General features: G+C 41.6%; 1 protein-coding gene across 1 annotated transcript in view; it reads left to right on the top strand.

Annotated features, from left to right (window-relative positions):
* LOC126382624 (MAGUK p55 subfamily member 7-like) overlaps nucleotides 1–16,058 on the top strand; it is a 37,299-nt gene that overhangs the window by 14,634 nt on the left and 6,607 nt on the right. The window contains exons 8-14 of the mRNA XM_050032603.1: nucleotides 1,980–2,061; nucleotides 2,215–2,300; nucleotides 5,347–5,421; nucleotides 6,104–6,300; nucleotides 8,455–8,513; nucleotides 9,211–9,255; nucleotides 14,706–14,879. Coding sequence (XP_049888560.1) covers nucleotides 1,980–2,061; nucleotides 2,215–2,300; nucleotides 5,347–5,421; nucleotides 6,104–6,300; nucleotides 8,455–8,513; nucleotides 9,211–9,255; nucleotides 14,706–14,879 — 718 coding nt within the window. The remainder of the gene's footprint in view (nucleotides 1–1,979; nucleotides 2,062–2,214; nucleotides 2,301–5,346; nucleotides 5,422–6,103; nucleotides 6,301–8,454; nucleotides 8,514–9,210; nucleotides 9,256–14,705; nucleotides 14,880–16,058) is intronic.

The following is a 16,058-nucleotide window of genomic DNA, read 5'->3' on the forward strand; positions in this document are numbered from 1 at the left end:
TCCCTGCTTTTACAGCGACTATTGTGCCCCAGAATGTGGATATTTTGAGCCGAAACATCTTTTCCAAACCATAACCAAGTCATTTTTGTGCCTAACCCTAACCACACTTCACTACAGTGTTGTTGAGAAACGGAAGGTTTCAACAAATCAGCTACGAAAAACAAACATTTGTGTTGGTATTGGAGGTGCCAGGCCAGTTGTTTTCCACTGTTTCCAACCTCCATGATAACCCCCTGCTGGCTCTGGCTGCATATCTGTGTTAGTGTACGGACATGAAAGTGGTATCAATCTTCTCAGCTAACTATCGGCAAGAGAGCAAATATGTATATTTCCATATGGCTCTAAAAACAAATCCAACTGTTCTTTACTGCCTGTCAGTCTGTTTCTAATTTGGTCTACCTGGCCTTGTAATGCACACAAAACAAACACAAATCTATTTAAGTTAAGTTAAGACAACCATGTAACAGGGCAACTGCACAAATGTGTAATTTGTCCGGCCACAATATCTGATATAGAGTACACAGACGGTTCAAAGCAATAAACATATCCAAGAGACAGCTGAATTTTTCTCTGGTGACTGAATTTATGTCATGTTGTCAAACTGCGTGACTGCTAAAGCCGTGTACGCCAACGTGTAGCAGCACTACAGGCCTCGGAATGACAGCCAGGAATTTACAGAGTCAATTCTTCCACATCTTTGTTGCCATTTATCTCCTGTGACGCACAACATAGTTTCAGTATTGTTGTGCGCGTTTGTGTGTGTGCATATTTATGCATGTGTCTATGCATATCCACGGCAAAACTATGCCTCTTAATGAGTCCTTTAAAGCCGTATTGAGCATTAAAATGGATTGGGATAATTTCTGTTCCTGATGTAAATCAACTTGTTTCAAGGTCTTTAATCATACCTCATTTCCTTGATACTACCGGAATGATCTGTCTTATTCCACCTTATTCCAGCCATTGTCACTTAGTTCTGGAAATTTCCTGGATCAAGTGAATCTGGACTGAAAACGAACCAAACTACAAAGAGCACATCCCTCTGCCAAGGCCGCAAAATCCTCTGAATTTGTTATTTTAATAATAAAACAAAGTTCCGATTTTTTTTTTTTTTTTCTTGATCTGCACCTGGATCAGGAGCTCTATGAAATACATATAGTGATGGACAGCTACGGGAAATATGTGCCAGATTTTTGTTCCACTCAAGCAGATCCAGTAGTTCATTAGAAAATAGGAGAAATGTTCAAAAAAATGCCCTCACTCACAAAGTTAAAATTCCTTTTAAAAAATCCTGGATCCACATCAAAAAAGCATTTGTGTCTTAGCCTGTGGCCTCACTTTCCACGAAATTTCACTGGAATCTGTGAACAAGTTTTTTAAATTTAGACAAGCGCCAAAGACATAACCCCTATGGCGGCGATGAGTTACATCTTTTAAAAGAAAAATAGGGGTAAATATGAGAATAATTTCCTTAATGATGAACATTTTTGCAGCATTCGTGTGTCAGTGTTTGAGCTTAGAGAGTGGAATGTGCTTAGGACCCAATAATAGAGACCATACTTTTGTATTGATCCCAAAACTAGATTGGAAGGGGACTGACCTTTTTCTGACATGGCCTCTTTGATCGATCCAGCATGTTCCCGTTTTCCAGACAACAGGGTTACACCCGAGCGTGAGCTGATTGTAGTCAGCTACATAAGATGCTCTTTCCATTGCGATTTGCTCCACATCAATAACATCTGTTGAAAATAATGCTGATTTGGATAACCTTTTCCAGCGCTTTGTGTGTTACATGAAGGCAGCCGGCTAAATGGTCCCGTCTTGATACAAATAACCTTCACTGGAATGACTCTGAATAAGAAGCTTGTCTGGACTGTAATAAAACCAACATGTTATTTTCGCTGTCCATCGCCTGACCTCTTTGCCTCTGTGCATGTGCTCGTCTGTCATCCTTTCATCCACTAATCACCGTCCTCAAGGGGGCCACAATTAAGAGGGATAAATCCTCCGGGGCCATTGTTGTGGCAAGGATCATGAGAGGAGGTGCAGCCGATAAAAGCGGTAAGCTCTTATTTATTACAGTTTTGTCACTCTACACTTTCCTGTGCCTTTATATTAGGCTGGAGTAACATTATGCTGTCACACAGTACATGTACATGTTACAGAGAGGAGCATGTGGTGCAACTTTCCATTTGTATTTCCAACACTTTGAAGGCCTGATCCATGAAGGGGATGAGCTGAAAGAGGTGAATGGAGTCTCTCTGGAGCGCAGGAAGCCAAAGGAAATCCTTCCTCTTCTGGTTAGTCTCTCCTCCATTCTTAAGTCAGATTTTTACACAGAGATCCCCCAATACTGCAGACAAAGACCCTACATTGTGACGCCTTTGTTGTTTTTTTTATACATAACCAAACAATGCCGGCATAATGCCACCCCAGTGTTTGATTTTGGATGGCATGCCAGCATTTCAGTAGCAAAAGGGGCCTGACAGACATGACCATGGATTAGGGGTGTAACGGTACACAAAAATCTCGGTTCGGTACGTACCTCGGTACACAAGTCACGGTTCGTTTTTTTTCGGTACAGTAATGAAAAAAATAGACAACTATTGAATATCTTTTACTTATTGGTAACCTTATTAAAACATACCACCACAGCAGTTAACTCTTTTTACACAATTTTTGAATGAAACAAATATATATAAAATCCTGCTTTTTCACATTGTTTGAATGAAAATAGAAATATAAAAGTGAAAAATAAAATCCTGCTGTTTTTTTAACACATTTTTTGAATGAAAAATATAAATATACATTTCTGCTTTAACAGTTTTACTCAATTAAAATAAAAAGTATAGTGCAGCTGGTCAGCTTTAAAGCCTGCTCAGATTCAGTTTTACTAGGAACTTACTTAGCTTTCCCACTTTGTTAAAGTGCAGTAAACAAAACATGCTTATATCTAAAGTGCAGCTTAAACAATTTTACTCAACTCCAATGGCGTTGATTATTTCTTTAGCGCGATGGTCAGGGAAACGCTCTTTCTTTTTAAACGACGACGATATCGTAGTTTGCACCAGATTGCTTTTTCTAGTCGTGCCGGTTAACGTTCAAACTCGGGTGGTGTCGCTTTAGATGCGTTAGCATGTTAGACGTGTTTCCAAGTACATACCCGACCGCTGTTCTGCAGTGTCGGCACACTGCTTTTGTCTTGTCCACTTGTTTATTTCCATCTTCGTATTTTACCCTGAAACCAAAGTGTTCCCAAACGGAGGACTTAAGGTTTGCGGGTGGGTCTTCAGGTTCGTCAGGCTCACTTGCCATGTTGTCAAAATGCGAGAATGCGCTGCACAAAGTGAAAGCGGAGATTTACGGGACTCGGTCCATCACTCAATTATGTCCGTCGGGGAACTAGATATTTTAAATGGTTCGGCTCGCAAAAACGGAATTAAAATAAAACAAAATAAAATAAAATAATATCCTGCGCCCAATAATTCGGTACAGGGTCGTGCCGAACCTAAAGTCGCGTACCGAATGGTTCGACACAAATACATGTACCGTTACGGCCCTACCATGGATGTATTAAGATAATTGATACAACGTTGGAGACGAATCCCTGCGCATTCCTATGAAAGTTGCCTAGGGATTTATGACACCAGATACGTTCAGCTGCCATGTATAAAATTACCCAAATGTTCTGACGCTGCTTCCACTTGAGACTTTTGCCAGCCGAGCCGGCTACTTACGGTTCAGTGTTAACTTGAATGGGGATAAAATGATTTAATCATGCAGTCCTTCTTGACTTACCAAAAGTTATCTGACTGCATTAAATTCTGATGGTCAAATGAGTCATTTTGCAGGGGTTCATTAATTCATTTTTCCATAACCACCTATTCTGTCAGGGGTCGTGAGGGGCTGGAGCCTACCCCAGCTGACATTGGGCTAGAGGCAGGGTACACCCTGGACAGGTCACCAGACTATGACAGGGCTGACACATAGAGACAGACAACCATTCACACTCACATTCACACCTGCGGGCAATTTAGAGTCACCAATTAACTTGCATGTCTTTGGACTGTGGGAGGAAGCTGGAGTACCTGAAGAAAATCCTAGGGTACGAACCCCCAACCCCAGGTTTGAACCAGGAACCTGGCTAACCACTGTATCACTGTCCTTCGCGGGCGTTGTGATGCTAAAAAAAAAGTTATCCACTGATTGGCAGACGTGTCTTTCACCATGAAGTCAATGGGGAAAAAGACTTTTTGGGCCAACTGGCGTCACATGATGGATGTAATTACACTGTTTGGCCACAAAGAAAATTGGCTTCAAAGCCTGGTGCCCTTCCTGGGGGCCTAGGTGTGATGCACAGCATCAGTATCTAGTGTGACATGTAACATATGCGTTGGGCAGAGCCCTCTAAACAATTACATAACATGGCAAAAACAATAATTTACTGTCCATTATATGGCTGTTGTTCTCATCTTCTGCTTGGACAGTAAAGAGCTCCCAGACCTCATTGTTTTCTCAATTTGTGGACATTTTCTTCCTACAAACAGAACTTTGGCTAAAAAAAATCTGCCTGTAAAGAGTATTTATTGACAGTTTGTTTTTCCAAATCATTTTTTGTACAGATTAAAAAATGAGATAAACATGTTAATTACTGAATTTATAGGTGCTGGTAGGCTGACTTTGTTACCTTTGGACAGAACTGTTCGCCAGAAAAATGTTTCTGCAAACCACAGACATGATATGTGGCAGATGTGTTGAAACTTTACGATTCTTTACATCTCAACAATGTTGTAGTTAATATTTGGTTAGGTTTAGGCACAAAAAACACTTAGGAAAATATTGTGTTATGGCTCAGAATACACGGTTTTGGTAGCACAATCCCCACAGGAAACTCAGTGATGTCTCTGTAAAAGCAACTGCTTCTCATGGCACTATCCCCCCTGGGATCACAGCGACAGGTCACCACAAAACAACCACGTTTTGTGGATAAAAAGTCCCTGAAAATGCAGTGATGACTCGCTAAAAAACAACTGGTTTTGTTGTTTGTTGGTCTCTCCTAGTGGTCTGCAGCTTGGCAGGTGTCTCACCAAGTTGTCACAACTTTAGAAACGTTTATTTGATACATATGAAACGTGCAAATGTAACATATACGTGGTTTGCAGAAACTTACATTGCCAACATTTTCTTCTGGTGACAGGGCTGTTTGGGCAGAACCAAGTGAGCTGTTTCCTCCTGCTTCCACTCTTTATATTAGCTTCATATTTAGCAAACAGACATGAGAGTGGTATCAATCTCAACTAACTTTCCTAACATGTCTTTATACTCCTTGTCACTGCTCTCACACAGGCTCGTGCTCAGGGCGAGGTTAAATTCAAGATCATTCCTGCCTCCTCCAAGGAAGAAATGTCCTCAAATAAGAAGGTACGGTGCGTATGAACTACACATATATTCGTGCTGTGTATCTTTTACGTTAGCATGCAATCTGGCTGCACGGTGAAAGCTGCCCAGCTGGTTTCAGTAAAAGGAGATGAAATCAGGGGTATCTTGTGTGTTTGGTTATATTTTGTGTTTTTGCCACGGTGCTGTCACTACAGCAGCGCACTGTCAAGAAGTAAATTCGGATCAGACAGTCAAGGATTAGACACTCACCAACTTCATTACCATTCACAGATTTTTATAATTTAACCACTTGATTTTTTAAAATTATTTCAGCACACATCATGTGTGTTGAGCCTCATCAGGTAAGTTTTACTGTGAATCTATACACCTTCTGTGGAAAAAATGAAGCTCCGCCATTGTCTTTGTTTAGGAAGGAGGCCACTACCACCACATACATGAAGTGGATGTCCAAGCTGGAAACTGTTAGAGCAGGGAGCATTTGCGATGGATTAAGACAAATTATATTCTATGATCATGGTCATTTCTCAAAAATGACACCAACATATGTGAAAGAGCACCAGACAAAGATGTTGTGTCCATTGCTAGGAAACAGGAGTTCACGGAGCGGCAGTAGGAAAAGAGAAGAATGAATAAATTGATTACATAAGAATATGTATTTTCCTTCGACACCTGTTTGACTGAAATGATTTTTGTCTTTCCTCAGCTGTTTATGCGAGCTCTTTTTGACTACGATCCCGCCGAGGATCCCACCGTCCCGTGCAAGGATGCAGCAGTGGCCTTTAAAAGGGGCGACGTCCTCCAGATTGTCAGCATGGAGGACGACACCTGGTGGCAGGCCTGTCATCTCGGGGACAGAGAAACTTGGGCAGGGCTCATCCCCTCGCAGCAGCTCCATGAGAGGTTGTCATTATATGCTCTTTAGTCAATAGCAACATGTTCACTCATTTAAGTCAATGAGAACATTTACATGCACACGAATATTCCATTATTCTTTCAAACTTGCCTGATGTCACACAGAATTGTCAGCTTGATACACTCCACTTCCATCTTCAGTCTGACATTGTGCCCACTCTAAGGGTGCTTTCACACCTGCCCTGTTTGGTTCGGTTCAATCAAACTCAAGTTTGTTTGCCCCCTACGTGCGGTTTGTTTAGGCAGGAGTGAACACAGCGATCACACTCGGGTGTGCACCAAAACAACTGGACTGAGACCTTCTTGAAGAGGTGGTCTCAGTCCAGTTACAACTGAACTGTGCCTTAATATGCACATTCAGCACATCCAATGCATCAAAACATTGTTTTCTAGTTGGAGCCGTGCCTCGTTTTCAAACTGTATGGTTTGACTAAAATGCACGAGAAAGCTGACACACGACTTTTGCCTGTTTACAGTCAGCTCCATTCATTGTCATGGATATATCGTACACCAGGGATGTCCAAACTTTTTTTTAATGGGAGCCAGATTAGATTATGTTATAAATACCTGGAGGACAGCTGCTTCTCTCATCATATGGGTTATTAAAATAAAAATCACATACAAATGAGACTTTCCACCACTCCTGAAAGCGGCAGCGCTTGCTGTTGACTCCACACTTCTTTACTGTGGCTATGTCTTCCACCAAGCAGTAAAGGTCTGCTGTTTGGTTACCGTTCGTGCGCTTGTTTATCGTCCGTTTATGGAAACATATTAGTTCCACCTGTGTAGTTTCTTCTTGGTGTACGTCTAAAACTGTAGGATAGTCCTGCTATCGTGAGGTGAACAAAAACAATGGCAAGTGATCTATTGGATTAATCAATATTGTGTAGAGGACAACATATAGTATATTTTGAAAGACAAGCCATGGATTATTAAAAAATGGGTCTGCGGGCCAGGATTGGCCCCCGTGCCAGACTTTGGACATGCCTGTTGTACATAAACCAACTAGCCAACAGTTTGTAAGGCTGGGGTAGAGATGCATGCCCAAAAGAAAATCCACCATTCCTTGTCGGAAGAAGAAAAACACTACTTTTAAACTTTATGAAAGACTTGGATATAAACTTTTTTTTTTGGCTATTGTATGTCCAAATATTGCAACGCCACTGTTTCAAGAAGGTGGTTGAAAGAATAAAAGTGGAAGGCTGTGTTCACAAGTCTGCTACCAGTGGAAAACTGTTAAAAACTCCTACTTTGACACCAAGAAACAAAATGGCACAAGCAGCTCCAGCTGTTCCACCTTTCTATATTTTGAGACGTTGAGCGACATGTCAGACCACATTAATCAGAGTATGCAGAGCTGCATGTAAACGAGAATATCTGTGAAGTATTTATTTTCATTCGCCATGTAAACAGCTTAGTAGGAATATTGTCTTTTTCGGAATAAGGGCAAAAAATAATATTTTGTGCATGTAAACGTGGTTACTGTCTTTTAAAGGAGCATTGTGTGAGATTTAGGGGGATTTAGTGGCATCTAGTGGTGAAGATTGTACACTGCAACCAGGTGAAACTTCTCCTGGTTAGAATTTCTTCAGTATTCATTGTTATCCGCAGAGGTCTCCTTTTCTCAAAAACAGACAGACCTTGGATCTCATTTATAAAACAGTACATTGAATCATATTAAAAATGTACGAACGAACGAAAGCCAGAAATCATTCAATAATTTCTACAGTCAGACTTCCACCTCACTGTCTACCTTGCCAACTTAAAACAGTGTTTTTCCAACTGTCTAGTAATGGAGGAGCTGAGAACTATGGTGGCTTGTGCAAAAATGCATATGGCTCTATGAAGAGCCAGTGTTTGGTTTGTCCATTCTGGGCTACAGTAAAACAAACTGTGCAACATGTCGATCTCCATAGACGAGGACCTGCTCCCTACATAGATATAAACGGCTCATTCTAAGGTAACAAAAACACAGCTATCCTTATCTTCAGGTGATTATACACTAAAGAAAACATACTTATATTGTATTAAATTTCTGCCAATATATGTACCTAAATCCTACACACTAGACCTTCAATATCTATAAGACATTTTGATTAAATAGTTCTTTGACTAAGCCTTGTTTTGTTTGGCTTCCTACAGGAGAGTTGCACTGCAGCGACCTAAAGCCCTGTTCAAGCCTCGACGAGTCAAACCACCAGGTGACGAGCCAACATTTGCCAGTAAAACCACCACACCTGAAAAGAATAAAATCCTTTTAACACTTTCCAATAAACATATCAGAGGTCCTTCAGCGCTGAGCTGAGAGGTGACAGGTCATGTCTGAAGATCACGGTCAAGGTCGAGGTCATGGGTGAGCTCTGCTGCCCTCCCGTTGTACTCACTGCTTTTGTTTTCTCCACATGCTCCACAGATGAGGGGGAAGGTACCGTCTGCTTGAATTTCCTTTTGAAAACTTACCTTGAGGATAATTTATATGATATAATACACGTGTATGTTTAAGCTTTTGGTTTGGGGCTTTTAAAGATTTAAAGACGTGTGTTATCCAAAAATAATAATCATGTAATGCTCCCCGCACCGTATTTCCACAATGGCGAGGATTCTGTTAAATGTTCCTCTAAGCAGGTTTATAGTATCTGGCCTGCTGCAGTGTGCTAGTTTTTTCGCTAACAATCAATTTGTGAGAGTAAGGTAGTCATTAATATTACTAAATTGTGGATATCATTTCTAAATAAAACTATTATTAGAATTTCCGAAGCAAAATATTAAGACATTTGGGTCAGAACATATGCTAATACTTTTGAGTATGAAATTTCAGAGCAACGCACATGTCATCCCCTTGTGGTTTCTGTTCATGATTTCCTCACTCTTTCCTCTTCTCTCTTCCTGTTTTTCCAGTCATGGAGGATGTCGACTACGGAGCTATAACAGGGATCCACATTGGTGAGATGTTTGACTTTTTCCACTAAAATCCCTCTGATACTGGAGAAGGGGCCAGTGTGATACAAGACAACACAACTCAGGCCAATTGGACATGACAGCTCACAACAACACGCATATGTTGAATATAATACTGAACTAAGCAATAAAAATAGATGGAGAAAAACCAGCAACAAAAGGAGACCCTGGTTATATTTACAGAACAAACCAGTTCGTATGATGATGTAGTTTTGTGGTTTGGGGATTTGAGGGAGAGGACTACAACAGCAAATGTGGTTTTAGCCTTCCCATTTATCCCATTTGTCTTGATCTCATGGATTGGATATGATGTGCATGTGTGTGTTTGCGTGTGTGCATATGAGCGGTGCAGGATGTTCATATGGGGGCGTGCGCTTATGGCTGATTGTAAAAAGGCTCCCTATGTCTGTACAAGGCAAGGTAATTACAGATGTTGCATTATATCAGTTCCAAAAGTCATGTGCATTTAATAATGTGCATTTCATCTTATCTCAGGCCAGCTTCCACCTGATGACGTGGTGCAGACTCTGTGTTTCCTCTTTGTCTGGCATGTAAACCTTTATCGATGCTGCACGACCAAATGACTGCATGCGGAGTAATCAGAGGAAAGAGTGAGTGAAAGAGAAATGACATAGTGGAGTATTATGTGTAGATACACGAGCAGAGGCAGGGTGAAGGAGGGAAAAAATGGCTTACAGCTTCTACTCACTTGTCTCCCGGTGATTTTTTTTTTTTTTTAGACGTGGTTCTCTGTCTGTCCTTTAAAAGAACAGTTTCACATTTTGGGAGAATGAGACGAGAAGATTGAGACCTCTCTCTTGTGTCTGTCCGGTAAATATTAAGCTTCAAGGTCCGGTGTGTAGGATTTAATAACTTTGTTTTAATTTGTTTATAATCACCTGAAAATCAGAACTCATGTGCTTTCCTTACCTTAGAATGAGTCGGTAATATCAACATATGGAGCGGGTCCTCTTCCACAGGCTCCGCCATCTTGTTTCTGAGGTAGCCCAGAACAGACAAATCAAACATTGGCTTTAAGGCCCAGACACACCAAACCGACTTCAGGGAACTAGAGGCGGCGAAGGCCCCCTGCTGCATCACCTGACGTCGCCATCATGAACGTGCTGCAAAGATGACAGCCGATGATCTTATATTTCCATCTCACCCCACTACCTTCATTTTGACTGTTCTACCTTCACCTCCTTAGCAGTCTCACGTCGCCTGCGACTTGGTCAAAAAAGTTGCACACACAAAGACTACAGCCGTCAATCAACTAGCATGTACATTCTGCACCTGTGTGAGAGGAAATACTTCTCAACACCAGCAGATGGCGGCAGTCTGTATTCGTCATTCAAAAAGGGAAAGCAATGGACAGTCGTGACGCTAGTTAGCCAGTTAGCATATTAACAACACAACCCAATGTTGAAAGAAGAAAGCATATTTACTGTGTGCCAGTGAACAATAACACAAACCATCAGGAAATGTTTCTGCTAAAGAGCTCAGTGGCGAAAGAAAAATAATCTTTCCTTATGAAACAAGATTGTTTTAGTCTCTCATCCTCTTGACGTCAGCTCTTTGTTTACTTTCCTCACTTCCGTTTCTTTTCTCATGCGCCGAGCTGAAGTGCCAATCAGAGTGATTTCATTCACCGACAGGCTCCTCCATCACTGACACTGATTCAACATGCTGAATTGGCGGGAAAAAAGCTGACTAGCGCCAACGAGGGCCAATAGTGCAAGACACACTGCACTGACGAGGGCAGCAGACGCTCACCAAAAGCCCAACTGTGACTGATGGCCAACTGCTGGCTTGGTGTGTTGATTTTAGTCAGACTGACACAATAAATCGGCTTTCTCTAATGTCATGTAAATTTTCTGAGTGAGACAGGGATGACTCTTAAAAGGTTACAGCTTACATCACAATCTTTCATAAATAACATTTTCAGGGAGGTACACTCTGCTGTCGGATTGTCGTTGTTTTCCCACTAACCACGAGACAGATCACAACAATTCACATCAGGACAGCATAAACAGTTTCCAACCTGCAGGTGCAGTAAGTATTTACGACAGTGGTGCACCATTCTGAAACTGTAGAAGCTCCCATTTTTGCATGATGTTGCTTTAAGGCACATATCGTATCATCTTGACATGAAGGGCCCGTGCCCAGTTCATGACATACATCGCATGTATTCACTCTGCTCGCAGTCTTATCTCTGCTCTCCCTCTTATTTCATGCTGATGAGTGAAGCAGAAATAGCTTGCAGCATTTCCAAAACTGTACTAAGGTTTTACAGCTGAGAGCATTTTCAGTAACACATGATGAATTTCACTGCCAGATATACTTAAGATTGACAATGATGATATGTTTTCCTCTAGACCATATTCCATTCTGGGAAATAAGATTTCTGCTTAGCTGTATAGCGCAGGTTTCATGCAGTGCTGTATGTATTACTCTTTGACATTTCTAAGTGAAATCATCAGTTTAACTCCCATGTAAACAAAAGTTTGAGATCTCAACTCGCAGAGCCATGTTTCTTAGAATGAAGCCCGGAGAGGAAATGGACAGATATGCTTACAAAGTGAAATTACAGCTGACGTCAAAGAGAGCCTGGCAGCATCACTTAGCAGCAGTTAACATCATGAAAGAGAGCGAGCCTGCCAAGACGGGCCAGACCGCAGTCGCATGGCAGACGCTGGCTGTCAGACGGCCTACAAGCGACGCGTGACAGACTGAGTTGTCGTCTGCTGACTGAGATTTGTGCTGCTCAGGATGGCGCTTGACAGCAGAGTTTGGGTGGCAGTGCTGATGGTTTCTTCTGATGTTGTTGTGCTCCTCTATTCTGCCTCACTTTCCTACTTGAGCTCTCCCTTCTGTCATGGTCATTGTTGTCATCTGGGTATCTCTGATGCTTTTTAACAATGTTTAAGAGTTCAAGTCTAATTGGTGATGCCTAAGTGATGCAATAAGGGAAGCAGTGTTGGTGAATTGTGGAAGTAAATTAAACCTAGAATGACACAAGCCTTACACTGCTGTGGAGGTTTTGGTCGTAATACAGGTAAATAATATGAAAATGGATCAAACAGACCGTCATGATGGATAAATATAGCCTGGGTTTGGCAAACTTGTGTCAAGATACAAACTTCTCTTTCTTCTGTGGGTCCAACTTGGTTTGAGAATAACATTAATAGGTTTTTTCTTTAAACCAGCCCAGTCGCCACAATAAAATGTTGGCATTGTAGCGTATGTAAGCTGAGTTTCTCATCAGGAGGAGGAGGGGAAGGTGGATGACATGACACCTAGGCAAGACCACTGTTCAAGACCAACAAACAACAAGAGTGGCCGTGTTTGTAGCAACCAAACCGGGTATTTTAAGCTAAACTACAATCTAGCCAAGTGGTTTTTCATTGCCTGAACCTAACCACACTTAACCACAGCGTTGTTACAATGCAAAATTTAAGATTTAAACATAAAGGAACGTAAAGTTTCAACATATTGGCTGCATATGAGACGTGTTAATGTGACATACCCGTGGTCTGCAGAAATGTGCAATGTGGGGATGCGCAATAATATCCGCAAGTCATCCGTATTGGCTGATTTTGGCTTTAAAATGAACTATTAGAATCAGCAAAAATGCTTTTTCTTATTTTGCACAATGAATGAATATTACATACATTGAAAAGTATTGTACTTCATGTCTCCATCTGCTGGTGGGCCATCACGATAAGAGTATGCATGTATAATATTATGTTAATTCCACTTCAGAGGAGACTTGATGATCACTAAAATTAGGAGGGGGAAAAAGTGGATGTGTCAATATCAGTTATCGGCCAAATAAGTTGTTATATATCAGAAAAAATCCAATATCGTGCATCCCCAGCACAATACCAGTATTGATTTGATGGTGATTTGGTTGGTTAAAGGTCTAGTGTGTAGAATTTTGTGGCATCTAGCAGCGAGGTCGCAGAACAGTTTTCCCATGTGCCAAGCGTGTAGGAGAACCACAGTGGCTAATGTGAAAACTGCAGTGGCCCAATCTAGGGTCAGTGTTTGATTTGTTCGTTCTGGGCTACTGTGAACAGACACAGCGGACTACCATGGGAGAAGACCCGCTCCATGTGTAGATATAAACAGCTCATTCTAAAGCCAAGCTCAGACCATGATTCACGACGATGCAAAACTGTGTTAGAATGTTGCAGAGAAAAGTTGCAGCGGTGTGTACTGGCCGGTCTGAGCTCGACTCATGCTGGCTGGTGGTGTCACCTGCAACTCAGCCGGTGTCGGACGGTGGGTCGCTGCTGCTTCTCACTCTATGTGCTTATGCCCCGCCTACTCTCTCACTAACTGATTAATTGGCGCTGGTGATTTATATTATTGTGGCGTATTTATTATGAATACAGTCCAGCTGATGCTTGTTTTGTTTTTCACCGTTAGGATTTTATTCTGAGATTTGAATAATATCAGAAATAAGAAATTAAACAGTAAAAGGATTTTTTAAAAATAAAATAAATAATTACATTAAATTTACAAAATACAAAAAAATGTGTATATACTGCATAAAAAAGACATAAAATAAATCTAAATCTAAAAATAGAAACTTAACTCAGATAATTATCTTCCACCTTATGTTGTGTTCACACTACGAGCGACTACAACAGGCTGCAAGTCATTTTCAGTGGAAGCTGTTGACATGAAGCTACAAACTGACGCCCGTCACTTGTCACTGCGGACAGGTGGCACATTACGAATCAAAGTTGAGCTGGTCACAACTTTTTTCAGAGCTCCAGTGACGCGGCGAATCGTCAACCAATCATGTTTTTGTTTCAAGCTACGGTACTACTTTATTTAGTTTAGTTAGTTGACACTATGCTAGCTTTTTGTGCATTGCTGCGTACAGAGGGATTCCATGGGGCAGCGAAATGTGATATTAAGATGGGGCTCAGACATTTATCAAAAGCATAGATATTTTTGGAATTAATACAAACTTAATTCAACATTTAGTCGAGGTGCTTTGTGGCGAGCAGCATATACACACAGGCCCATGACGACACATCTACAGTAACGAGCATTTGAGCAACACTTCAGCGACTGAATGAAAATGTAGCTGGTCTCGCTGTTGTGTTGTCACTCATAATGTGAACACAGCATCAGTCTTCCTCATCCTCCGAGACCTCCTCTGTTTATATTAGACTTATTATTAGTAGACATTGGCCAGGTGGCCAGAAATATGACTCTGAATGAATTGCTTAGTATTTGTGTAAATTGGTAGGAGATTGTTTCCCAACACATTCACCACATCAACCTTATGAGCCAATATTATGACAGATGTTGTGTTGCTCTGCATTTAAGTTGCCAAAGAAATCAATGAATATGGATTATAGGACCGTCACATTGAGGCTAGGCTTTCAGTATTTCAAGTCCCTGTCTCTCCTTTCCAGCTGGTTTAAGGCGGAGTTTCCGACTCGGGAGAAAGAGCAGTTGGACCAGAGAAGCAGCGCGGTCCAGGAGGTGGAGCACAGGGGTGCATGGCTCATTTCGCCCCCCTACCTACATAGAGGTGATCCCCTACCACAGAGACCCTAAGGACAGACACCGACTGGTTGTTCTGGTTGGTACGTATGAGCTAAACCAGAAAGAAACCTGCGACATCATCTGTGGAGAGTTTGTTTTGAGAGCACAATGCTTAAAGCTTGCTCATATATTTGCAGCTAGTGTGATACTGTATGTGTAACATTGCTATATGCAAAGCTTATACCCTTGTAGTCACTGTGATGGTATGTACAGTTTTTGTACATTGTGTGCTCTGTTTTATATCAACCCACTGCCATTTTTTATCCACGCAAAAAATGAAAATCAACATGATCCCATTCACTAAAAGGACAGCATTATGGAAGCTGTTGTTGATCAAGAGAAAACCTAATGCATTGATGAAGATTTATGTCCCCACTCTTGAACGCAAGAACAATTCTTTCCCATCAGACCCACGTAAACACTGTCAGAGAGCTCCAAGTCAGAATATATTGTGTTCTCTTAAGTTACCAAGTGGCCCACCCCAGATTCACTACGTCTGCCAATCCTGCAGGCCTGCTCTATGTATTTTTGAGCTATATCTCTCCCCGGGGAATTTCACATCGAGCCCTGCTGAAGGTCTTTTTAATGTCATACTATGTACAGATACTGTAGGTCATCTGTGACCGAGGCAAATCAAAGAAAGAAGAGAAGGGCAGAGATGCACAGAGAGGGACAGAAAACTGAAAGTGGAAACACAACGAGCTGAAGAGGTGCAAAAACAAAGCCAGATAGAGAGGAGATAAATGATAGGTGAATGGAGAGAAGGGGGATGAGCGGATTGCGAATAAGATCCCTCACAATGTCAGCCAAGTGCTCCATCATCAAACTGGAACAGTTAAGACAGCTTGGATTTAGATTTAGACCCCTTTAATTGAGTTGGAGCTTACCCCGACTCTGGATTACATTTTACTGTCTGCTGTGAAGGCTCTTCATTGACCGGAGGTCATCATTAAGAATATATAGCTTATTGGCAATGAGGGTTATAGACGGGAAAACCAAGACCTGGATCGCTAAAACAGGACCAGCTGGATAATGTTTGACCAGGTTGGAAATATATCCGTTTTTGTTTGCATTGCGTACGCACTTCGACTGAAACAAAAGACCGTTATGCCCCAGGAAAGTTGGTGAAAGCGACTGCCAGCCACTCTAAGCCGTACAGATCGTGTAACTCCAGAAAAAAATAAAGGTCAGGAGAAAGTATCCGCGGAGCCTGATGATGC

This window comes from Epinephelus moara, chromosome 21 (assembly GCF_006386435.1).
Source record: "Epinephelus moara isolate mb chromosome 21, YSFRI_EMoa_1.0, whole genome shotgun sequence".
Taxonomy (NCBI): domain Eukaryota; kingdom Metazoa; phylum Chordata; class Actinopteri; order Perciformes; family Serranidae; genus Epinephelus; species Epinephelus moara.